We start from the raw sequence: 21575 nt of genomic DNA, 5'->3' as shown, positions 1-21575 counted from the left end.
GCCTCCACTCCTCGACCTTCAACTCGCAGGGGTGGCAAGATGACCACAACAAAACGGAGGCAGCCGCTGCACTGGACCAACACGGTTGGTGCTGCCATCAGCGAGGGGCTCAGTGAGTGCGACCTCGAGAGAGAGCTGACGCGAAGTCGACCTCGCGCTTATCAGCATCAACAACTTCATCACGCCAAGCTACCCGCCCGCGATGTGAGTTTCTTCGACTCCGCTTTTAGCTGTCTGTCTGTCTGTCTGGCTGTCTGGTGCTACATCCCGCCGCTCTCCAGCTATTCTCGTCCGTCGGCGCAGCACCGCGCCGTCACCCGGGCTACCGGAACCTCACACAAGCTGACGGCCGTGCGATGGAAGCTGACGAACAGGGAACACGTCCAGCTCCTGTTCTATCTCCTGATAGTTCCCGAGGAGAAGATCTCTGCCCGCTCAGTCCGCGGCACGAGTGCCGAGGTCCCCTCGCCCATGTCGATTCTGAACCGGATGCTGGACGAGTATGGGCCGGGGGTTATGGGCCGATACTTGCCCCCCGAGGGGCGCGAGATAGTACGCTCAGACGGCCGACTGGCACGCTCCATTGAGCGCCGCTTCAAGCATGCCCGGAGTGTGTGGGACCTCGTGCTCGAGAAGCCGGAGAGGAAGCGGCGGCGCACGACGGGGACGGCGGATAGTGCGCGGAAGGGCAAGCGGAAGTCTGAAGGAGAAGAGGAGGGGCGGGAGAGTCAGGGAGCAAAGGGGAAGGGGAAAGCGAAGGCGGAGGAGGCATTGGAGGAAGAGGAGGAGGAGAAGAGGAGGAGGAGGAGGAGCTCGAGGAACCAGAGCAGCGTGTCTCGGACGGCGGGTGGGAGCTCCTCCCCTGGCTCACGAGACTGTGGGCGCAGGACGCGACCAGCTTCGAGCGCTCGCTCCCGCAATACACCGACCTGCTCGACGACGCGAGTCTCCCCCTCCTCGTGATAAGGGAAGCGCTAGATCCTGCCCCCTACCTCATCAAGCAACAACGGGGCCGCGTCGCCTCCTCCCTGCTCAGTCTGCTCGTCGAGCTGGCCTCGGGCCCGGACCCGAGCTTCCACCCACACTCGCTCGTCGTGAGCCTTGTCGCGCTCCTCCGCCGACTTGACCGGGACCAGCTGCGCGCCCTCTTCGCCATTTCCGACATTGATGCTGCCGCCGAGGCACACGTGCTCGCGCTAGCGCTCGAGGAGAGGGCGGGGACGAGGTTGAAACTCTCGGAGAACAGGAGGAAGGGCACGCATGCCGGGTTCGAGAGGGGGAAGTGGGGCCCGCCGACCGTCAAGTATGCCCTGCAGCTTGCGCGGGACGCGGACGAGCTCGGCGCTACCATCGCCACACGCCTGATTGCCGATATGGGCCGGATACGGGCGGACGACGACGGGTGGGCTGAGATTGACGACGACATGCTCGATGACGTGACCGACAATGCCCTCCGCCTCGCCCTCCAGGGCGCGAAGAGACGATACGACCAAAAGCTAGTGTAGAGTGTAGCATACGAGAACCTATGTAACTATATCATTTTCTATCCCTTGACGGCCTTGACGAAGGCGTTGACCTTTGCCGGGTCCTTTGTTCCGTCCTCAGCCTCGACACCGGTACTGACATCGACGCAGAGCGGGCCGACCTCCTTGACGGCCTGGGCGACGGTATCCGGCGTGAGTCCACCGGCAAGAATGAGCGGCAGCCTCGCCTTGCCCTCGGACCCGACCTCGCCCTCGTCCGCGACGCGCTTGGCGACGCCCCAGTCGAACGCAACACCGTCACCACCTCCAGCGCCGCCCGAAGCTCCGGCCGCGTCGAGGAGCACAAAGTCGTTCAGACCCGGGCGCGACACCTCGCCGCCCTTGATCGTCTCGCCCGACACGCGGAAGACCTTGATGACAGGCACGGGGATCTGGGCCGCCCACTGCTGCGGCTCGTCGCCATGCAGCTGGACGATGTCGAGGCCGATCTCGTCGACGGCCGCAATGATGTCGTCGAGCGGCTGATTGCGGAACACGCCGACGGAGAGGGGGCGCCGGCGGGCGCGCAGCCGCTGTGCGTTCGCGCCAAACCAGAGCGGGCTCGAGACCTTTGCCCCAGAGCCAGACTTGCGTCCCCGGCGCACCGTGTCGGCGATCTCGCGCGCGACCTCGGGCGCAACGTATCGCTTCGTGCCCGGGACACAGATGACGCCGACGAGGTCGGCGCCGGCGTCGACAGCGACCTGCGCGTCCTTGGCCGAACGCACACCGCAGATCTTCACGAGCGGCTTCTCCGGCGCCGCCTCGGTCGCCTTCGGCAGACCGATGAGCTCGCGCAGGAACGCGCCCGCGTCCTTTGCGCGCATCAGGCTCTCGCCGACGAGCACGGCGCGGACCCCCTCCTCGACGTACTTGGCCACATCATCGTGGCCGGCAATGCCCGAGAGGGCACAGAGGATGACGTCGCGGCCCTTGAGCGCGTCGTTGACGCGGCTGGTCGTCGACATGTCGACGTTGAAGTCGTGCAGGTTGCGGTTGTTGACGCCGATGACCTTGGAACCGATGACGAGGGCACGCTCAAGCTCAGCGGGGCTGTTCACCTCAACCAGTGGCTCCATGCCGAGGCTGACAGAGTAGTCGTACAACTCCTTGAGCTTGGCGTCGTCGAGCATCGCGACGATGAGTAGCACCGTGTCGGCTCCGTGCAGACGCGCCTCGTCGATCTGGTACTTGGCGAGGATGAAGTCCTTACGCAGAATGGCGGGACGGTTCGGCATCGAGTCGACGGCCCTTCGGACAGAGAGCATGTCGCCGAGCGTGCCCTTGAACCAGGTCGGCTCAGTGAGAACGGAGATGACACTGGCCCCGGCAATGGCATACCGCAGCGCCTGGGCGGGAGCAGACGCGTTCGGCGCAATGTCGCCCTTGGACGGGGACGCGCGCTTGATCTCGGCCATAACGGCGGTGTGGGGGGTGGACTTGATGCGGTCGACAAAGGAGATGAGCGGCGGCGCGGTGTGGAGGTTGATCGCGTTGCGGAGGTTGGCAGGGGTGGTCGCCAGGGTGCGCTCGGCGAGCTCTACGTCGGCCTGGCGCTGCGCGTAGATCTTGTTCAGGATCGAAGGAGCGCTCTTCGGCTTGACGGACTCGGGAGGCTGGGGAACAGCGGCGGGCTTTGGCTCTCCCTCGCCCGCGGCAGGGACGCCGCACCACTCATTCTCGCCGCCCCAGGTGCCGCCCTTCAGCTTGAGGAAGTTGGCGAACAGCCCGCGGCCGCCTTCGGACATGCACGACTCGGGGTGGTACTGAACCGCCTCGGCCGTGTACTTGACGTGGCGGACGCCCATGATGACATCGGACTCCTCGCTCGTCGACGTAACCTTCAGCGTCGACGGGAGGGAGAGGAGCTTGGCCGAGAGCGAGTGGTAGCGGGTCGACGCGAGGAGGGGCGGCAGGCCGTGAAAGCAGCCAACAGCGTCGTGCTTGACGAGCGACGTCTTGCCGTGCTTGATCTCTCCAGCGTAGGCAATCTGCTTGTCAGTTACAGCCAGCGGTAGCACAACTCACCTCTCCGCCGAGGACGTCAACGAGACACTCGAGACCCATGCAGACGCCCATGAGGGGGAGCTTGCCGAGGGCCCACTGAATAACGTCGCGCGAGATACCAGAGTCAGTTCTGGGGTGTCCGGGGCCGGGGGAGATGACGACGCGGTCAATCTCGCCCTTGTCGTACATGGCCTTGATCTCGTCGAGGGTGATCTTGTCATTACGGACAACGAGGGGGTTGCCGCCCAGCACGCTGAGGTCGGCGTACACGTTCCACGTGAATGAGTCGTAGTTGTCGATGACGAGGGTGAAGCCCATTTTGTTTAATCCTCTTGAGAGGGAGAGGAGGGAAGGTGTGCAAACGCAGACGAGCCAGACAGTGTCCCGAAACTAGAACCTTGTCCGACTCAGCTATCCGGCGCGGGCAGGTTACGACTCAAGCCAGCCGTAAACGGGGGCAAATGCGGCGGTTCGAATGCGGACACTGCCCGCCAGCACGTGATAGGCTGGAGATTTCGGTGTCCCCTTGGCCAGGCTGGCGGGCCACCACCCTGGCGCTGGCTGGCGTCTGGCATTTGGACGTGCATCGTCATGTCCACTAATCTCACCCAAACCTCTCCTTAATCACAACACAACATGGAGAAGTTCTCCAAGTGGAGGGTAAGCTGCTTGCAGCAACCCCGTAAGCTGACAGCAGGACCCCTCGACGGGCCTCCAGCCCTTCCTCCCCATCCAGGCTCCTTCAGGCTCGCCAGCTCTCGCCGCCCTGCTACCCTTCAGCTGGCTCTTCGGCGTTGCGCGCGGCCTCCTCCTCGCGCTCTTGGGGTTGCTGTACTTCCTCATCGTGCAGCTGATTCTGACACCTCTCGGCGCCGTCGGGCATCCGCTGGCCTCGCTTCTGACCGCGGTGCTTGCGCGCCTCGCGCTGGGCGTGCTCGGATATTTCTGGATCCGCACCGAGACCGTCTCCGCGAAGCGGGGCATGCGCGGGGTCAAGCAGGCCATTCCCGCCGTGAAGCGCGGAGACCTCATCATCGCCAACTGGACCTCGCCCGTGGACGTGCTGTACTATGCCTTCGGGTGGGTCGACCCTTCTAAGCTCTGAGTATCGCTGACAACAGGTACAACCCGACCTTCCTTCTGCCCGTCTTCTCCTCCCCTGCCCTGGTGGACAGCGCCTTCGGCCGTGGCTCCGGTACCGGGTCCGCGTCCATCCTCCCTCCTTCGTCTGATTCGCGGTGCGTGGGCTATGTCTCCCTTTCGCCCCTGTCCCTCATTGCGAGGTCGGGCGAGCTGCCCCCCGTCGCGGCGGATGTGGGGGGCCAGAAGGTCTACAAGACGCTAGCTGAGGCGCGGCGTGCTGCGTCCGGCCCCGTCGTGCTCTTCCCAGAGGGCACGACGAGCAATGGCCGCGCCCTGCTGCGTTTCGGGGAGGGTGTCATCAACGAGGAAGTTGGGAAGGACGGCATGGTGTGGTGCAAGTATATCCGGTGAGTCCGAGTTCGGGCCAGTTATACAAGCGGGCGTGTAAGCTGACATGCAGCCATCCCGCCCCGACCGCCCTCACGCCGAGCGCGGCAGTGAGTGTGCCCGGCCCTTCGTCCCTCTTCCGCCTCATCGCAGGGCTCCCCCTCCCCCGCGAAATGGCCGTGCGGACCCTGCACCCCAGCGCCGCGCCGAGCAGCCCCTCCTTCCTCCCCAGCGAGGTGCTCAACGGCCTCCAGGGCGTGAAGGAGGATGCGGCGTGGCGCGACGCGTGTGCCGTCGCGCTCGCCGAGACGGGCAAAGTGCGCCGTGTACCGGGCATGGGATGGGCGGAGAAGGCGAGCTTCCTGGCTTACTATAATGCGAGGAGGAGGCGGTAGCATATTAGACGGTAGAAGATATGCAGGACGTTCGCTCCGATATCTTATCACAGTCTTGGGACGCTGTGAGGTGCAAGCTTGGGATTTGGAGCTCAATCACAAGTCACTCGCCGGCTCTCGCGCACTCGCACACTCGCTCCGCTCGTGCTCGCTCGTGCTCGATTTATACGGACTATGCATTCATAAGGTATACTAGGTGAGACAGGATGGCGTTGCCTTGAGACTTATTCGATTTGGATGGGATTGTACAGATTTAAAGAGAAGAGTCCATAAACGTATGCTTTTAATGGCAGAGCCCGGCGAGTTCGCGCTCGAGCGCCGACGACGGGTGTTCCTCCACAAGGGCGGCGGTGGCCTTCTGCTCAGCCTCTGAGAACGCGGGTCCGACGCCCTGCCCGGCGCCCGTGTCCTTTGTCGCGGCGGGGGCGGGGGGCAGGTCGTGGTGCCCATTTGTGTTGTTGTCGGGGGCCATCTGGGGCATGGCGTGCTGGCGGACGAGGGCGCGGAAGGAGCCCACCTCGCCGACGATGAGGTTGCGCATGCCCTCCTCGCTGTTCTCCTTCTCGAAGCTGAAGTCGAACGGCACCTCGCACGAGGGCTCGTCGAGCGGGTCGTGCCAGACTTGCAGGTAGGGGTGCTCGAGGGCCGCCTGGCACCCGATGCGCTTGGCTGGATCAAAGCATAAGAGCTTCTCGAGCAGGTCGAGCGCCTGAGGCTGCGCGTTCGGGTACAGCGTCTTGAACTTGACGCGGGGCTTGATCGGCAGGCTGCGAATGTAGTCTTGCGCCCGAGGCGAGCCTACCCGGCGCAGCGTGTCTTCTGTCGGCGTGCCCAGCAGGTTCAGGATGCGGTTCAGCTGGTCGACATAGTCCTCTCCCTTAAAGATGGGCTTTCCGCCCAGGAGCTCGGCCAAGATGCACCCGACAGACCACATGTCAATCGACGACGTGTAGTTTGCAAACGAGAGCATAATCTCCGGCGCACGGTACCAGCGCGTTGCGACGTACTCGGTCATGAAGCCCGCCGTGCCCTGCTCAGTCTGTACCTGCCCTGGCTGGAAGCCGCGCGCCAGGCCAAAGTCGCAAATCTTGAGCTCACAGTCGGCGTTGACGAGCAGGTTTCCCGGCTTCAGGTCGCGGTGCAGCACGTTCGCAGAGTGAATGTACTTGAGACCGCACAGCGTCTGGTACAGGAACGACTGGAAGTGCGCGTCCGACAGAGGCTGGCCCGAGCGGATGATCGCGTGCAGGTCCGCCTCCATCAGCTCCTCGTACAGGTACACCTCGTTGAACTTGCCCGCCTGGTCAAAGACAATGTCCATGTCATACAGGCAGGTGATGTTCTTGTGTCCGCGGAAGTGGTGCAGGAGGCGGAGCTCGCGAAGACAGCGTTTCGTGAGGATCTGTTGTCAGCTCACCCTTCAAAATCGGAGCTCGCACCTTCTTGGTGAACACGTTGGTGACCTTCTTTACGGCGCAGGTCTCACCGGTCTGAGCGTGACGAGCCGAAGAGACGCATCTGGATACTGTGTCAGCCTCCGTGTACTGATTATTGTCTTGCGCAGCACTGGGACAATGGAACCCAGTCATGTGGGACTCACCCGTACGCTCCCTGTCCGAGCTCCTTGACGAGCTGCCAGGGCTGCTGGAGGACGTAGACGTTGTTGGGCGTCTGGAAAACCTGTCTCGGTGTGTGGTCCATTGTCATATCTTCTCAACTGGGGAGAGGGGCCGCGAAGGGGGCTGCGTGTGTGATGTCCGGTCGCAGAACGGTAGGGATCGACAAGTAGTGACTGGGGTTGAGGGTTGTAGGAGGAAGGCGCCCAAGCTAGCTAGCGCGACTGTGCAGAGGGATGTGCTGCGGTGAGGGCGATCAAGGGTGAGTGTGAGAGGGAGCCGAAGTGGTGATAAGAGAATGGATGGGGGGAGGGAATGTGAGGCGGTGATGGAGATATATACGGATGGAAAATAGAGGGCGCGGAGGACAATGGGGTGGTGGACGGGGTAATGTCGAGGATGGCAGGTGATGTGGATGCTGGGTGAGTGAGAGGGCGTGTGTGGGAGAGTGAGTGAGTGAGGGGTGGCTTGGGGATGACACACTCGGGGTCGAGTTAAGCCATGTGCCCTAGAGCGATGTACGGGGCGTTCCACTCCTGAAGCACGTAACAAGCCAGCCTAAGCTGCTCCTCATGCAGACGGCGGCGGCGGGGAAGCCGCTGGGCACGGCACGGCACGCGGCAGGGCGCGAGGACTGGCAAAAGAGCGCGCGCCAGGCCAGCGCCGCGCGATAAACGCAGCCAGGAGCACCGCAGGGAAACCTTCCCTGACACTCACTCCAGGCACAGCTTCACGCCCTGCACATCCTGCCGGATACCCCCCAGCTTCGACCATCCTCGCTCCTCACTCATGCAATCAGCGAATCGTCTGCTCTCTCAAAGCACTTGCATCTACGCATCATCCTCAGCAGAGACCCTGGCATCGTCCGCTTCCGAGTTCTGCGCCTGACACCCTATACAAGCATCCGACTAGGCTTCCGGCTGTGCAACTGAACACTGGCCGACAGGTCAGTAACCGTGCCTCCAGACGTTTGCTTCCTTCGCGTTTATGAATGAATGAAACGGACCTCTGCCGGCGCGATGGAGATTTGGAAACTGGGTCGAGGCTTCTGCCAAGTCGTGTTCGCTGATTCGCCTTCCGCAAGCTCCCTTCACCGTTCTTTCGGTCCACGGTGAGCGGTCATCGGGTCCATGACCGCTTGACCGCGTGCAACTCAGCTCTTCACGTGACAATGTTCCGAGTCGCCGACCGGCCACTTGCGATAGCTTTAGTCTTGTCTTGCACAACCAATTGTCAGAGGCCGGTTTATCCGCTCAAGACGGAATTACGTATTGGGGTTGCCCGTCGACGGCCATGTTGAGCTTAGACGGACGAAAGAGTCAAAGCAAGGCACTCGGTTGGTTGACCAGCATCCTTCCTCGAGTTTCAGAGTTGCGAGGCTCTCGTTATTCATTATGAGACGCTGCGGTGACTGACCAGTGCCCAAGGATGCTGCTAGGGAGTCGCCGATCTGAAGCATGCATATCTGTCTGCATATCAGAGGATGCGTGGGGCCGGTAAATGGCTGTTAGAGTTTGGCAGCGTTGATCAGTGGAAGCGGTGCGCAACCTGTGTATCGGCACCGCCTTCACGACCACCGCCACAGTTTCACGGAGCGAGGAGCACGGTCTTCATATCCACTCTGAACACTGGTTCAAGTGCGTCCCGCGAGCTGATAAGTACGTTATCTATGGCATCAGCGAGGTGGACCCACTCTGCTCCAACCCGAAGGCATGGAAGAGGTTAGCGATAACGAGTTGAGCACCGGTTTGATGAACGCCCGTGTCGTGCTCGTGCACCATCGTTTCACCAGCGCCAGTAACTGCTGGAAGCATCCGTGGGAAACCCTTTCGCACTTCGCAAGTGTGTCTACCACGTGTTGTTGACCTCCACCAAGTGGCGAGGCTTTGGTTCCGCTCAGTCAGCAAAGATTCAGAAGTCTTGCACCTCTGGTGCATGACGACGAAGTCGAGAATTTCGAAGACACATTCGCGTCGCTCTCGACTCCATCCTCTAATCGACAACGAACGATGGTCCCCCCTCCCGCCGGGCCGTCGCGTCCGAAACGCACCGCCGCTGCCGCCCCCGCCTCTGCTTCTCGACCGCCCGCGAAGGCTGGGCGGCCAGCTACCGCTCCGAGAACGACTTCGGCTTCAGCCGCTGCCGCCGCCGCGGCTGCTCGCAAGGGCAAGGGACCGGTCCGTCCCTCCGCCGCGAGCGCTGCCGCTGCTCAGGCCGCATCCAACTTGCAGGAAGGAGAAGAGGAGTGGGCTGCCCTCATGAAGAAGAACCACAATGAGCCCAAGGGAGCTGACTGGTATGCGAAGGGAGTGAAGAGTGTCCAGGTGAGTTGCACCCGTCCGTTGACCAACTAACGTCCAGGACAAGTGGGAGCTTCTGCCAGCGTTCTTAAAGGTGAAGGGTCTTGTCAAGCAGCATCTCGACTCGTTCAACTACTTTGTGCACACCGACATCAAGGCTATTCTGCATGCGAACGCGCTTGTGGTTTCGGATGCCAACCCGCGGTACTACATCCGCTACACCGATATTCGAATCGGCCGGCCTCTGCGCAAGGAGGTCGGATCGTCCAACACACGCTTGACGCCCATGGAGTGCCGTCTGACGGATAACACCTACTCGGGCGGAATCTACGTCGACATCGAGTACACGCACGAGGACAAGATCAGGAAGCAGCAGGGCATCCACATCGGTTCGCTGCCTATCATGCTTCGATCCGACCTCTGTCATCTGGCGGGCAAGAACGACCTCGAGCTTGCGCGCATGGGAGAATGCCCTCTCGACCCCGGAGGCTACTTTGTCGTGAAGGGCACGGAGAAGGTCATTCTCGTCCAGGAGCAGCTCAGCAAGAACCGTATTATTGTCATGACGGACCCTAAAAAGGACGTGACTACGGCCGAGGTTACGTCGTCGACCCACGACCGTGTCGTCAAGACATATGTCACCACCAAGGCGTCGCGTCTCTACCTGCGCCACTCTTCGTTCAAGGAGCCGATCCCCATCGTCATTGCACTCAAGGCCATGGGCGTCACCTCGGACAAGGAGATTCTGCAGCTCGTGTGCGGTCCGGATGAGAAGTACCAGGAGGCGTTTGGTATGTCGCTCGAGGAGGCGGCGCGCCTTCGTGTCTACACTCGCCGGGAGGCTCTCGAGTGGATTGGCGCTCGTGTCTCGCCGACGCAGGAGAAGGAGGACCGCTCCCTAGGCCACAAGCTCACCCCGACCGACATGGCCATGCAGGCTCTCGCCGCCATGGTCCTCGGACACGTTCCCGTGCGCGACATGAACTTCCGCCCCAAGGCCATCTACCTAGCGACGATGTCTCGCCGTGTCCTCGCCGCGATGCTGGACGAGAACATGGTTGACGACCGTGATTACGTCGGTAACAAGCGTCTCGAGTTGGCGGGCCAGCTGCTGTCGCTCCTGTTCGAGGACTCGTTCAAGACGTTCAACAGCGACCTGAAGAAGCGCATGGACAAGATTCTCGAGAAGAAGACGCGCGCCGGTCCCTTTGACGCGAGCACGCTTGTCCGCACTGGCGGCGGCGATATCATCACGTCGGCCTTTGTGCGCTCGATCTCGACGGGTAACTGGTCGCTGAAGCGTTTCCACGTCGAGCGAGCAGGCGTCACGCACGTCCTGTCGCGTCTGTCCTTCATCGCTGCGCTCGGCATGATGACGCGTATCACGTCGCAGTTCGAGAAGACGCGCAAGGTCTCGGGCCCCCGTGCCCTGCAGCCGTCGCAGTGGGGTATGCTCTGCCCGTCCGACACACCGGAAGGAGAAGCATGCGGTCTTGTGAAGAACCTTGCGCTCATGACGCATATCACGACCGACGTACCCGAGGACCCGCTCATCAAGCTCGCCTTCATGCTTGGTGCCGAGGACATTTCGCTCGCGACAGGTAACGAGCTGTACCGCGACGGTGTCCACCTCGTCCAGGTGAACGGTAACCTGATCGGTGTCACGGCGCTGCCGCGCAAGTTTGTGCGCACGTTCCGCAAGCTGCGTCGCTCGGGACGCACGTCCGAGTTTGTGTCGATCTACATCAACCACCACCAGCGCGTCATCTACATTGCGTCCGACGGAGGGCGTATCTGTCGTCCGCTCATTATCGTCGAGAACGGACGGCCGCGCGTGACGTCCGAGCACATGCAGCTCCTGAAGGCGGGCAAGGTGACGTTTGACCACTTCCTGCGCTCTGGACTGGTCGAGTACCTCGATGTCAACGAGGAGAACGACTCGTTCATTGCCTGCTACGAGTCGGAGATCACCGAGGACACGACGCACCTCGAAATCGAACCGTTCACGATCCTCGGTGCCGTCGCGGGCCTGATCCCGTACCCGCACCACAACCAGTCGCCGCGTAACACCTACCAGTGTGCAATGGGCAAGCAGGCGATCGGCGCGATCGCGTACAACCAGCTGAACCGCATCGACACCCTGCTCTACCTCATGACGTACCCGCAGCAGCCGATGGTGAAGACGAAGACGATCGAGCTGGTGGGTTACGACCGCCTTCCGGCGGGCCAGAACGCGACTGTCGCCGTCATGTCCTACTCGGGCTACGACATTGAGGACGCGCTGATTGTGAACCGCGCGAGCGCGGACCGCGGCTTCGGCCGCTGCCACGTGCTGAAGAAGCAGACGATCCCAATCCGGTCGTTCCCGAACGGCACGTCTGAGCGGCTCGCGATGCTGCCGCCCGACCAGCGGCCCGAGACCCACTCGTGGCTGGACCAGGACGGGCTGGTGGCGCCCGGCTCGGTCGTGTCGCAGGGCGACGTGCTGGCCGCGCGAGAGACGCCGATGGACACGCGCGGTCCCGGCCCCACCGTCGGATTCAAGGCCACGCCTGTCGCGCACAAGCTGCCCGAGCCGACCAACATTGACAAGGTCATGGTGACGGACACAGAGGACGGGAACCAGCTCATCAAGATTCTCACGCGCCAGACGCGCCGCCCAGAGCTCGGCGACAAGTTCTCGTCGCGCCACGGACAGAAGGGCGTGTGTGGCCTCATTGTGCCCCAGCAGGACATGCCGTTCAACGACCAGGGTATCTGCCCCGACATTATCATGAACCCGCACGGTTTCCCGTCGCGTATGACGGTGGGCAAGATGATCGAGCTGCTCTCGGGCAAGGCGGGGCTCATGGCCGGCAAGCTGCAGTACGGCACCGCGTTTGGCGGAAGCAAGGTCGTGGACATGAGCCAGATTCTCATCGATGCCGGCTTCTCGTATGCGGGCAAGGACACGCTCACGTCGGGCATCACGGGCGAGTCGCTCGAGACCTATGTCTACTTTGGCCCCATCTACTACCAGAAACTGAAACATATGGTCATGGACAAGATGCACGCACGTCCCACCGGTCCCCGCGCCAACCTCACCCGCCAGCCCACCGAGGGTCGATCCAAGGACGGAGGCCTGCGTCTGGGCGAGATGGAACGCGACTGTCTTATCGGATACGGCGCGACGCAACTCCTGCTCGAGCGTCTGATGATCTCGTCGGACGCGTTCGACGCTCAGGTGTGCGAGACCTGTGGCATGCTCGCGTACTCGGGCTGGTGCAAGGGGTGCCAGTCCTCCAAGGCTGTTGTCAAGATTACCATGCCGTATGCCGCCAAGCTCCTCATCCAGGAGCTTATCGGCATGAACATCCTGCCTAAGCTCGTCATGGAGGACACGGTGTAGGCGAGTGTCCGGGGAAGACGGGAGATCGCCATCCGTTAGCATCCGCTAGGGGTTCCAGTAAGGAAGGATCAAATGGCGTCTTCTATAGAGGCAGGAGACTCAGCAGCGAGGCAGGGAGCAGGACCAGTAGGCGAAACCATAGTGTACATTTTCTTCATCAATTGCATGCATTCCAATAACTCTTGTCTTGACATGGCATGCTGGTTCAGTTGATACAATGATACACGGTGATCTAATAGAGGAAAGTAGAGACAGGGGAGGAGATCTGGCAAGTCGCACGACATTCGGCATGGCGTCTCAGCGCACGCCGGGAGAAGGTGCGATGGGTGATTACAGGTCTGGATGTTAGCTAAAAGCTCAACTGGCTGGCAGCTCACAGTAATCGGGCTTCTTGACGTTGACGCCATGCTCCGAGAGCGCGAGCGAGAGGTCGTCCATGGTGAGCACGACGCGGTTGCGGTCCACGGCCGTCGCGGGGCGGCCACGTCCGGCAGTCGTACCGTTCACGCGCAGCTTGGCAAAGTGGAACGCGTCGCGCGAGAGATCGCTGATGAACTTTTGCGCCGAGAGGGAGAGCAGGCGCTTCCTGGTATTTGTCAGTATTCCGTCCTTCCTCCCAACTCCATCTATGTGTACCTCGTCCTACATGCCTCGGTTGTTGGTGCATGAACGAGGCGAGCGAAGACGGCACACACTTACAGCCTGGGGTCCTGGCAGTCGAATCCGGCACGCTGGAGGTAGTACTCGGTGACCTCTTCGGGGATGAGGGGCTTGTATCCGTCGAGCATGACGAGGAACTCGGCGAGGGAACGATCGCGCCTTGCCGCTTCCTCCTCACGCCTTTGCGCAAAGAGAGCAGACATGTCCTCATCTTCCTTCTCGTCCTTGTCCTTCTTCTCCTCCTTGGCTTCCTTCATCTCGACATCACCTCCAGCAGCTGCAGCGTTGGGCTGGCTGGGACCGGCTGCGGCATTCGCAGGGGCTGCCGGAGTCGGAGTTCCGGCGTTGGCTGGCGCGGCGGCAGCAGGCGTAGGCGTGGCCGCGGCGGGGGCCGGTGCAGCTGCTGGAGCTGGAGCTGGAGTTGGGGTCGAAGATGCAGGTGCGGAGGGAGCGGCGGCGGCAGGCTGAGGAGCAGCAACCGCAGGAGCAGCAACCGCAGGTGCCGGCGCAGCGGCGGGGGCGGCAGCAGGCGCGGGCGACGGCGTCGGGACCGGGTCAACAGGCTCGGTCTTGACCTGCGGCTCCTGCGATCCGTTAGGTGGCGCGGACATGGTGGATGATGCGACAACAACGTTGTCCTTCGGTGTACTCAATGGACTCCTGACCGACTTCTTGAGAGCTTGGGCAGCAACGCGGGGCTTGTTTTCTCAGCCACGTGTCGTCGCGGGATTGATAAGCCATCTGCTCCGGAGGACTCCCAACCAGTTCTCCGGGACATCCCGGTCGTCTTCGCTAGTATATCGGTTAGTATAATCGCCTCTCATTACGTAAGAGAGATTGCCCTCGGGTGTTCGCGATAGAGCAGGGTTCGACTCCCTGGCGGAGAATTACTTTTGCTTTTGTTTACGCAGATTTCGGTTACCCACTCTTGTTGGAGCTCAGCTCCGCTCAGGACGTCACGATCGGAACCCAGCCCCGTTCCTGAGACTACCCACCGGGGAAAGATAAGGGCTCCACCGGCTATACGTGGGAAGCTAGAAAGGGGCGTAGGGCTATCTTGGGTTCAACAGAGCGTCGGTTGCGTCACACGAACACAACTGAACATCCGCACCTCGCCATCTCCACTTCTCCACTTTGCATCTTTCTCTTTGGGTATACCTGCAACACTGCTTCGGTTTCTTTTGGGTCTCTTGGTATCATCCCGGCAGTGAGTGTGTCCGCAGAGCTTACATATGATTGGCATCCAGCTGACATTCAGTGGAGCTCTCCCCAGCGGCGCAGCACCTTCTCTATGTGCTACTCGACAGTAACCTGCCAACGGGCGGTTTCGTTGCGTCCTCCGGTCTCGAGTCGTACGCAAAGCACGGCTTTCTTGCAAGCAACGTCAAGGCGGACGAGTACGACGAGGCGGAGATCGACGACATTCTCGCGCACATCGCGCAGCTTTCCGGCACGGACTCGGGGAAAGACACCTTTGCCGCGCGCCGACGACATGGGCCAACAAGCGCAGCCGCGAGCAACGTGACGACGCCGACGGTGCGATTCGTCAAATACGAGCTGGACAACTTCCACAACTCGACAGGTTACTATCTCCGGCACGCGTACGCTGTCGTATCGGCTTACCTCGCCGAGTTCCGGGAGGGCGAGGACGCAGCAACGACGGAGAAGAGGGAGGCGGCCACCGTCGAGGCACTGGTCGCGCTCGATGCGGAGCAGGAGTCGACGCTATTGAGTCAGGTCCAGCGGCGCGCGAGCAAGACGCAGGGTGTGGCCCTGCTGACCCTCTACGGACGCGGCCTCGCTCCCCCACCGTCATTCTTCAACTCTCCGCCATCCGCCTCCCTCACCCACGTTTCCGAAGCGAAGGAGGAAGCAAAGAAGTCCCTCATCAGCAGCTTCAAACTCCGCGTCCGCCGGGGCAAGTCCCACGGACACCTGTCTCTCTGTTTCGGCGTGCTGTGTGCGCTTCTCGAGATCTCCCCCGCGACTGCGCATCACGTTTATCTCTTCACGCATCTCCGAAGCATCCTCTCGGCCGGCGTGCGACTGAATCTGATCGGGCCATACCTATCCACTCAAGTTCTGAGCTGGGATGGCCGACGCATCATCGACGACACGCACGACGTGCGGCGGCCATGGGATTGTGCCGCCCCAGTCGACCCCGTCGATGCGGCTTTCTCAGCAGTCCAGAACCCCATCTCCTCAGAGAAACAGGCAAACGGCGTGCCGAACGGAGAAGACAAATTGGACGACGCTAAGCCAGCGCAAGCGGAGCTCGATGGGGACAAGAAGCCGACCCAGGCGGAGCTTGCGGCTGCGGAGGAGAAGGAAGTGCAGATGAAGGAGGAGGCGAAGAAGCAGCCCGAGGATATCTGGGCATGGGCCAAGACATGCGAGGCTGGGCCGTGCACGACGTGGCCCCTCATCGAGATCCTGACGAGCCGACACGACCTGCAGCACTCGCGCATCTTCAATAGCTAAATGTGATACATGGACATAGGACTATATGTGTACTACGCGAGATGATGGGGAGTGGTATCTATAATGAGGGTTAATGAGACTGGAAGGACTAAGGCTAGCCACAGACGGTGACTTGATGTTTCAAGATGGTTGTTGATGAGGCCGGGTCGACCGGGTGACCAGGCGAGACAAAGGCGTCCGAGGACAACTTCGGATGGCATTGGCGATGCGCGCTAGGAGCGTTACATGGGGAAGCGCTTGAGCTCGTCGAGCGTGAATCCGGCCTTCTGAACGCTGTGCGCTCCGAGGTCCTCAACCTCCTGATCGAGGTGGTTGAAGAGCACGTCGTGGAACGAGTCCATGATCTTCCTGAGCTTCTCTCCATCGTAACCGTCCGGATCAGCCTTGGCCTGGTTGATGTAGGCCTGATATCGCTCGAGGCCGTCGTGGATGCCCTTGTGCGCCTTGATGTGCTCGCCCTTGTCGCGCCCGCCGTCCTTAAACTGGGGCATCTTCTTGGCGAGCAACGGGAAGATGTACGCCTCCTCAATCCGGTGGTGCATGTCGAGGTGGTGGGCGAGCTGCTCTGCCTCGCGCAGGAAGCGCTGCAGGTTCTGTCCACGCTTCTTGGCGTATCCGCCCAGCGCATTGTCGTACACGTTCTTGTACTCCCAGCGGAAGTGATTGTGGAACCGGTCCATTCCGTCCGCTAGCCGGTTCCACTCCTTGAAGTTGCCCTTGAACTGAAACGGCTCCTCGGCGGGCTTCTCAGCAGACGTCGAGGTGGTTGTCGGGGCGGTCGAGGTGGTAGCAGCAGAGGAGGAGGTAGCGACCGAAGGCGTGGTCACCTCCTTGGCAGGAGCTGATGAGGCGACAGCAACGGGCTCAGTCGCGCCAGCAGGCGGAGCAGAGGGAGAGACGGTGGCAGAAGCAGAGGCCATTTTCTCGAGATGGTCAGAAGCGAAGCTGGCGAATCGGGGCGAGGCTTTCAGTCCGACGACGATGGACAGGAGAGCGATGAGGAGCGCCGCAACGACGAAGCTGGAGTAGGGGGACAGGCTGGCGTAGAACCGCGCGTACAGGGAGCGATGGCGCTCAGGACGAGTTCGAGGTCGGGAGGAAGCGGACGAGGCCGATAGTTGATCTGTGCGTTTCTCGGACAGGGAATGCGGTTCGCTCGTGACAGTGTCAACCACGACAAGTTCGACGAGTTCGACTTCTTTTGTACTCGAGTCTGGAGGGTGGAGCGGATCGGATGTCGACATGGCGATGGTACGAGAGGAATGCAAGCAGGCTTTATGGATCGCCCCTCCCCGTCGACTCATATTCAGAAATCAGGCTCGGGCATCGGTTGCAGGTGCGGGTGCGGTAATGTGCGGGTTGGAGCCCGCTCCCCCGCGCCTGGGCCAATCGGTGGCCAGGGATTTGCGGCTTTGTAATCAGCGAGAAGACCTTGAACGCTTTCATAAGTGCAATTACAACCTTTCATTTACGAGATCGAGGAGGGTTTGCTCCCACTGTTTCCTGGCTAACCGAGCTCTTCTGCATTGGAGTACGTTGCATACAGATAGCCGCGGCAGCGTCTGCGAATAGAAGAGCACCGGTGCTGGCGGACAGACGGAAGGCATGATCAGACCGTCGGCGGCTGGTGAGCTGGACATCGATCTACGAAGATGCACTAGAAGTAACTCGTCTTGTGCTGAAGCTGTGGTACTGTAATACTTGTTCCTTTATCTGCGTACTTCCTATCTGCCAATAATCAGCGCTCGACCTGGCCCCTTTGCGCCCGGTCGCCTGCGGGGCGCCGGTCAGTGCCGATTGTGGCTTGAGTCAGCCCTGCAACGAGGCTGACAAAAGTTGGCAGCGTGCAGCGAGTGGTACCTTCTGAAGACCAAATGCATGAGAGTGTATGAGCACGACAACCGGACTTGGGACTATAATTTTACAACGGGAAGCCAGTGTATGCGAGTGCGAGGTCGGTCTCGGCGTGGGGGTTGGAGACCATGCGCTTGAGGCGGGCGACCTGGAGGCGGTCCTCGAACGCCGAGGCGTTGGGGTCGGTGTGGAGGAGGTTGGTCATGTCGTAGGAGAAGCGCTCGGCCTGCCAGACACGTCCGATGCAGCGGTCAGAGTAGTTGTTGAGGAGCTCGTCGGAACCCGTGTCGACCTTGTGCTTGAGCGCCTTGGCGAGGGTGACGACGTCGCCGAAAGCGAGGTTCAGGCCCTTGGCGCCCGTTGGCGGGACAATGTGAGCAGCGTCGCCGGCAAGGTAGACACGGCCGTACTGCATCGGCTCGTGGACGTAGGAGCGCATTGGGAGGACGCTCTTCTGGAAGATCGGGCCGCGCTGAACCTTCCATCCGTCGTTCGTCTCGGTACGCTTCTCAATCTCGTCCCAGATACGCTCGTCAGACCACTCCTTGATGTCCTCGCCGGCGGGGACCTGGATGTAGTATCGCGAAACGGTGGGCGAGCGCATGGAGAGGAGGGAGAAACCGCGGGGGTGGCGAGCGTAGATGAGCTCGTCGTTCGAGGGCGGGACGTCGGCGAGAATACCGAGCCAGGCGAAGGGGTAGGTCTTCTCATAGACAGTTGCAATGCTCTCCGGGATGGCCTTGCGGGCGACGCCCCAGAAGCCGTCACAGCCGACGACGTAGTCGCAAGACAGGATCTCCTCCTCGCCGTCCTTGTGGCGGAAGCGGATCTTGGGGTTGTCCGTCTTGGGGTCCTCGACGGCAAGCGCCTCGCACTCAAAGTGCAGCGGTCCGCCCTCCTTGAGCTGCAGCGCAATCAGGTCCTTGCACACCTCGGTCTGCGCGTAGATCATGACCTGGCGTCCACCCGTGAGCGAGGGGAAGTGGATCGGGTAGCGCTGCTTGTCGAAGAGAAGCTCGATGCCGTCGTGCGGGATACCCTCCTTGTCCATGCGCTCGCCGGCGCCGCACTCGCGCAGCGCATCGACCGATCCCTGCTCGAGAATGCCCGCGCGTTGTCGCTGCTCGACGTACTCGCGATCCTTGGACTCGATAACAACGCTGTCAATGCCGGCCTTGAAGAGGAGGCGCGCGAGGAGGAGGCCAGCCGGGCCAGCGCCGATGATGCCAACTGTCGTTCTTGTCTCCTTGACCATGGTGATGAGGTGCCAGTGTGTGGGAGTTGCTGAAGAACAACTTTGGGTTCGTGGTCCGTCTGCTTTTGTGTGCGTCGCCGGATCTTGCGACCAGGTGACCTGCCTGAACTTGCCCCGCAGACGGGGTGCTTGGCCCCGAGGACGCCGTGATCGGCCCCACTAAAACCGTGGCCATTTCGGCAAAGGCACGTCCGGGCGACCGAAGATTACAACTGTTTGTAATCCCTGCTAATCATCACGTGCAGGCGATTACAGGACTTGGCCGTGCATTAGGGTTGTGCGTCCGTCATACCCCGCGGTGCAGTCCGCGAGTCTTTGTGGAGGCGTGGAGACGGTCCCGCCGCGAAGCCTTGGCCCGTCCGAACGAGCGACCGATCCCGGAACGCGATCTCCATGCACGCGACCGTAGTGTCTGTAATATGTCAAGGTGTAAGGTGTTAAGGTGTAAGGTAAAAGCGTCGCCAGATGACCTTGTGTGTCGAGATCGCGCTTAACAGACCAGGAAACCCTTCCATCAGCTACACCAGCTCACCAGAATGCCCTGACCTGGACGGCAGGGCCGCGCGGGACGGCGTACCATCTACGCTCAATGGAAGTCATATGGTACGAGCAGCCCTTGCAATACATCTACGCGAGCCCTGCTGCCTCCCACCCTACCAGCACGCCAGACGGATGCAGATCGGCAACAAAGACATCAGCGCTGCGCGCTGAGCCCACTCCTCGTGATCGACGATCCTGTGATGAACACTTTGCCAGATCCACAACGCGCCTGACTTCTACTCATCAACGCTTCTCCTTTCGTTCACTCCCTCCCCGTCACGCCGTGCACCTCACTGCATAGCACACAGGTCGCAGCATGCGCAGCGACATCCGCTGGATCGCCGGGATTCCCATTCCCCATCATCGGAATGCCCGGCTCGGTAACGATCAACAGCACGGAATGCCCGGAAGGCCCAGCCAAACGCCCACCCGTAGTGCAGGGCGATCACACAGCACAGCATCTGCACTCGGTTCCGACTTGTTGCTTGCGCGTCGTTCCCACCAAAGTGCGCATTGCGATACGCTATGCACCAACACTTGGAACACTGATAAACACAGTCGATGGCATGTATGCCCACTAACACTTGCTGCTGACTATCGACTTCGCTCACGCGAACACGAGCTCCGCCTTGGCATTGCAGCTTAGCGCTCAACAGAATCAATCACACCGCAGCACCACTCAGCACTCACTGTATCACCTAGCGACAGAACGTTAACAACATGCTCGCAATCACTCTCCGCCCCTCGCTTCTCCTAACCGTCCTCGCGCTCTGCTTTCGCCCGGCTTCAGCGTCCCCCATCCCCGACCGCAACGCCAACTTTCTCTTCGCGCGGTCAGCGGCGCAGGACGCGCATGGCTTAACAGGTGGCCAGATCGTCATCATCGCCAGCGTCGCGATTCTCGGCATCGTCTGCCTCGTCGTTGCCGGAATCGTCGGGTGCTACCTCTGCGCCAAGATCGAGTACCAGGATCGCCAGAGGAGGAGGGAGATGCAGCAGGAGGAGCAAGGACTCATCGTGAGTGACTCGGGGGACGTTCACACTTCAAATCCGACGCTGACCCCCAGCTCGATGATCAGGATCCCGTGGACAGCCTCCCGAGCCCGTTCACGGACACGCCCCAGCAGGGCTCGGCGTCGACGTACTCTGGTCTGTCTGGGAGCACAGCCTACGTCTCGCTCCCTGGAGAGGAGCGCCCGCCCCGCTATGACTCGCGAGACACTCCGCTGGAAGTGCTGAGGACCAAGAACTTCCTCTTCAACCACAACAAGTAGCGAGTCGCGAGTTGCGACCCGCTGGCATTGCAGCATTCAGAAGTCGGAACGACAGTCGAGAACAAACATAGAGAAGCTAAATAAGTCGTGGGTGGCCGAGGACTGGAGGCCGGTCCGTAGTCAGAAGTCATAGAACAGTGAGCAAGGATTGCTCTAGCAAGTCAATGTTTATGGATCACTATAGATGCGGACCATGAGCGAAGTGCCGGAGTCAGCGCGGTTATTCTGAGCATTCAGCCCGCCTCGTTCCTCAGCAACACCCGTGGCCGAAGGAAGCCGAAGCTGCCGAGCGCAGGAGCACACGAGCACATGATGCGGAGCCCTGCAGACACCCGTGGAGGCTGACGACATGCCCCACATGACAGTGAGGCTTGGGCAGCTGGTGGCACCCAAGCCACCGTCTGACAGCCCTCTGGCGGGTGTTCTCTTCCCAAGATGGCCTTGGTATGACGCGTGCAGAGCCGGACAGCCGCCAAAGGACACCTGACATCCTATGCTCCCCACAACTGCCTGCAAAGATACACTATGATACGCCGGGTGATCACATGCTGCGGCCGACAAACGGCGACTACGCCTAAGCACAGTGATTCCGGCAATCTGTAAGGTACAAATCACCGAAAATGTGCCGAAAATGCTCCTATTTCATCCCCCCCATCACTCGCTGCGAGCCTTGATGCAGATGCTGCAGAAGTTCCACTGTCTCAATCGGCGACTTGAAACGCATACACTTCTGCCCACTAGAAGCATCAGAGCCGATGTGTGTGTTCTGCATACTGCTTCGCAAGCGTAGGAAGCTTGAGATCGACCATGTG

The 21575-nt window shown here is 61.1% G+C and overlaps 10 protein-coding genes and 1 non-coding gene across 11 annotated transcripts; 6 read left to right on the top strand and 5 right to left on the bottom strand.

Moving 5' to 3' along the window:
• Positions 1 to 39: 39 nt before the first annotated feature.
• On the top strand, positions 40 to 1505 carry A1Q1_00043 (uncharacterized protein; the record flags this gene model as incomplete). Its single annotated transcript, XM_014328884.1, has 2 exons — positions 40 to 552; positions 888 to 1505. The coding sequence occupies 2 exons, from the start codon at positions 40 to 42 to the stop codon at positions 1503 to 1505; spliced, it is 1131 nt and encodes a 376-aa protein (XP_014184359.1).
• A 38-nt stretch (positions 1506 to 1543) lies between these two features.
• On the bottom strand, positions 1544 to 3848 carry A1Q1_00042 (Anthranilate synthase component 2; the record flags this gene model as incomplete). The annotated part of the gene is made up of 2 exons (XM_014328883.1): positions 1544 to 3514; positions 3552 to 3848. 2 exons carry the CDS (start codon positions 3846 to 3848, stop codon positions 1544 to 1546), a joined length of 2268 nt encoding a protein of 755 aa, XP_014184358.1.
• Positions 3849 to 4166: 318 nt separating this feature from the next.
• On the top strand, positions 4167 to 5395 carry A1Q1_00041 (uncharacterized protein; the record flags this gene model as incomplete). Its single annotated transcript, XM_014328882.1, has 4 exons — positions 4167 to 4190; positions 4249 to 4610; positions 4652 to 5020; positions 5074 to 5395. 4 exons carry the CDS (start codon positions 4167 to 4169, stop codon positions 5393 to 5395), a joined length of 1077 nt encoding a protein of 358 aa, XP_014184357.1.
• Positions 5396 to 5678: 283 nt separating this feature from the next.
• Positions 5679 to 7096, bottom strand: A1Q1_00040 (MAP kinase; the record flags this gene model as incomplete). Its single annotated transcript, XM_014328881.1, has 3 exons — positions 5679 to 6797; positions 6835 to 6913; positions 6996 to 7096. The coding sequence occupies 3 exons, from the start codon at positions 7094 to 7096 to the stop codon at positions 5679 to 5681; spliced, it is 1299 nt and encodes a 432-aa protein (XP_014184356.1).
• A 1924-nt stretch (positions 7097 to 9020) lies between these two features.
• A1Q1_00039 (DNA-directed RNA polymerase) lies at positions 9021 to 12699 on the top strand (the record flags this gene model as incomplete). The annotated part of the gene is made up of 2 exons (XM_014328880.1): positions 9021 to 9335; positions 9373 to 12699. The coding sequence occupies 2 exons, from the start codon at positions 9021 to 9023 to the stop codon at positions 12697 to 12699; spliced, it is 3642 nt and encodes a 1213-aa protein (XP_014184355.1).
• Positions 12700 to 13056: 357 nt separating this feature from the next.
• Positions 13057 to 13562, bottom strand: A1Q1_00038 (uncharacterized protein; the record flags this gene model as incomplete). Its single annotated transcript, XM_014328879.1, has 2 exons — positions 13057 to 13285; positions 13399 to 13562. 2 exons carry the CDS (start codon positions 13560 to 13562, stop codon positions 13057 to 13059), a joined length of 393 nt encoding a protein of 130 aa, XP_014184354.1.
• A 583-nt stretch (positions 13563 to 14145) lies between these two features.
• A1Q1_t111 lies at positions 14146 to 14246 on the top strand. Its single transcript has one exon. It is a non-coding gene; the product is annotated as a tRNA-Glu (tRNA).
• Positions 14247 to 14591: 345 nt separating this feature from the next.
• A1Q1_00037 (uncharacterized protein) lies at positions 14592 to 15840 on the top strand (the record flags this gene model as incomplete). The annotated part of the gene is made up of 2 exons (XM_014328878.1): positions 14592 to 14665; positions 14739 to 15840. 2 exons carry the CDS (start codon positions 14592 to 14594, stop codon positions 15838 to 15840), a joined length of 1176 nt encoding a protein of 391 aa, XP_014184353.1.
• A 221-nt stretch (positions 15841 to 16061) lies between these two features.
• On the bottom strand, positions 16062 to 17084 carry A1Q1_00036 (uncharacterized protein; the record flags this gene model as incomplete). The annotated part of the gene is made up of 1 exon (XM_014328877.1): positions 16062 to 17084. One exon carries the CDS (start codon positions 17082 to 17084, stop codon positions 16062 to 16064), a length of 1023 nt encoding a protein of 340 aa, XP_014184352.1.
• Positions 17085 to 17761: 677 nt separating this feature from the next.
• A1Q1_00035 (4-hydroxybenzoate 3-monooxygenase) lies at positions 17762 to 18949 on the bottom strand (the record flags this gene model as incomplete). The annotated part of the gene is made up of 1 exon (XM_014328876.1): positions 17762 to 18949. One exon carries the CDS (start codon positions 18947 to 18949, stop codon positions 17762 to 17764), a length of 1188 nt encoding a protein of 395 aa, XP_014184351.1.
• A 1260-nt stretch (positions 18950 to 20209) lies between these two features.
• On the top strand, positions 20210 to 20763 carry A1Q1_00034 (uncharacterized protein; the record flags this gene model as incomplete). Its single annotated transcript, XM_014328875.1, has 2 exons — positions 20210 to 20506; positions 20557 to 20763. 2 exons carry the CDS (start codon positions 20210 to 20212, stop codon positions 20761 to 20763), a joined length of 504 nt encoding a protein of 167 aa, XP_014184350.1.
• Between the last annotated feature and the right edge of the window lie 812 nt (positions 20764 to 21575).

Source organism: Trichosporon asahii, assembly GCF_000293215.1.
Source record: "Trichosporon asahii var. asahii CBS 2479 unplaced genomic scaffold scaffold00002, whole genome shotgun sequence".
Lineage (NCBI taxonomy): Eukaryota > Fungi > Basidiomycota > Tremellomycetes > Trichosporonales > Trichosporonaceae > Trichosporon > Trichosporon asahii.
Note: the sequence above shows the minus strand (reverse complement) of the source record. Positions and strands in the feature narration are given on the sequence as shown.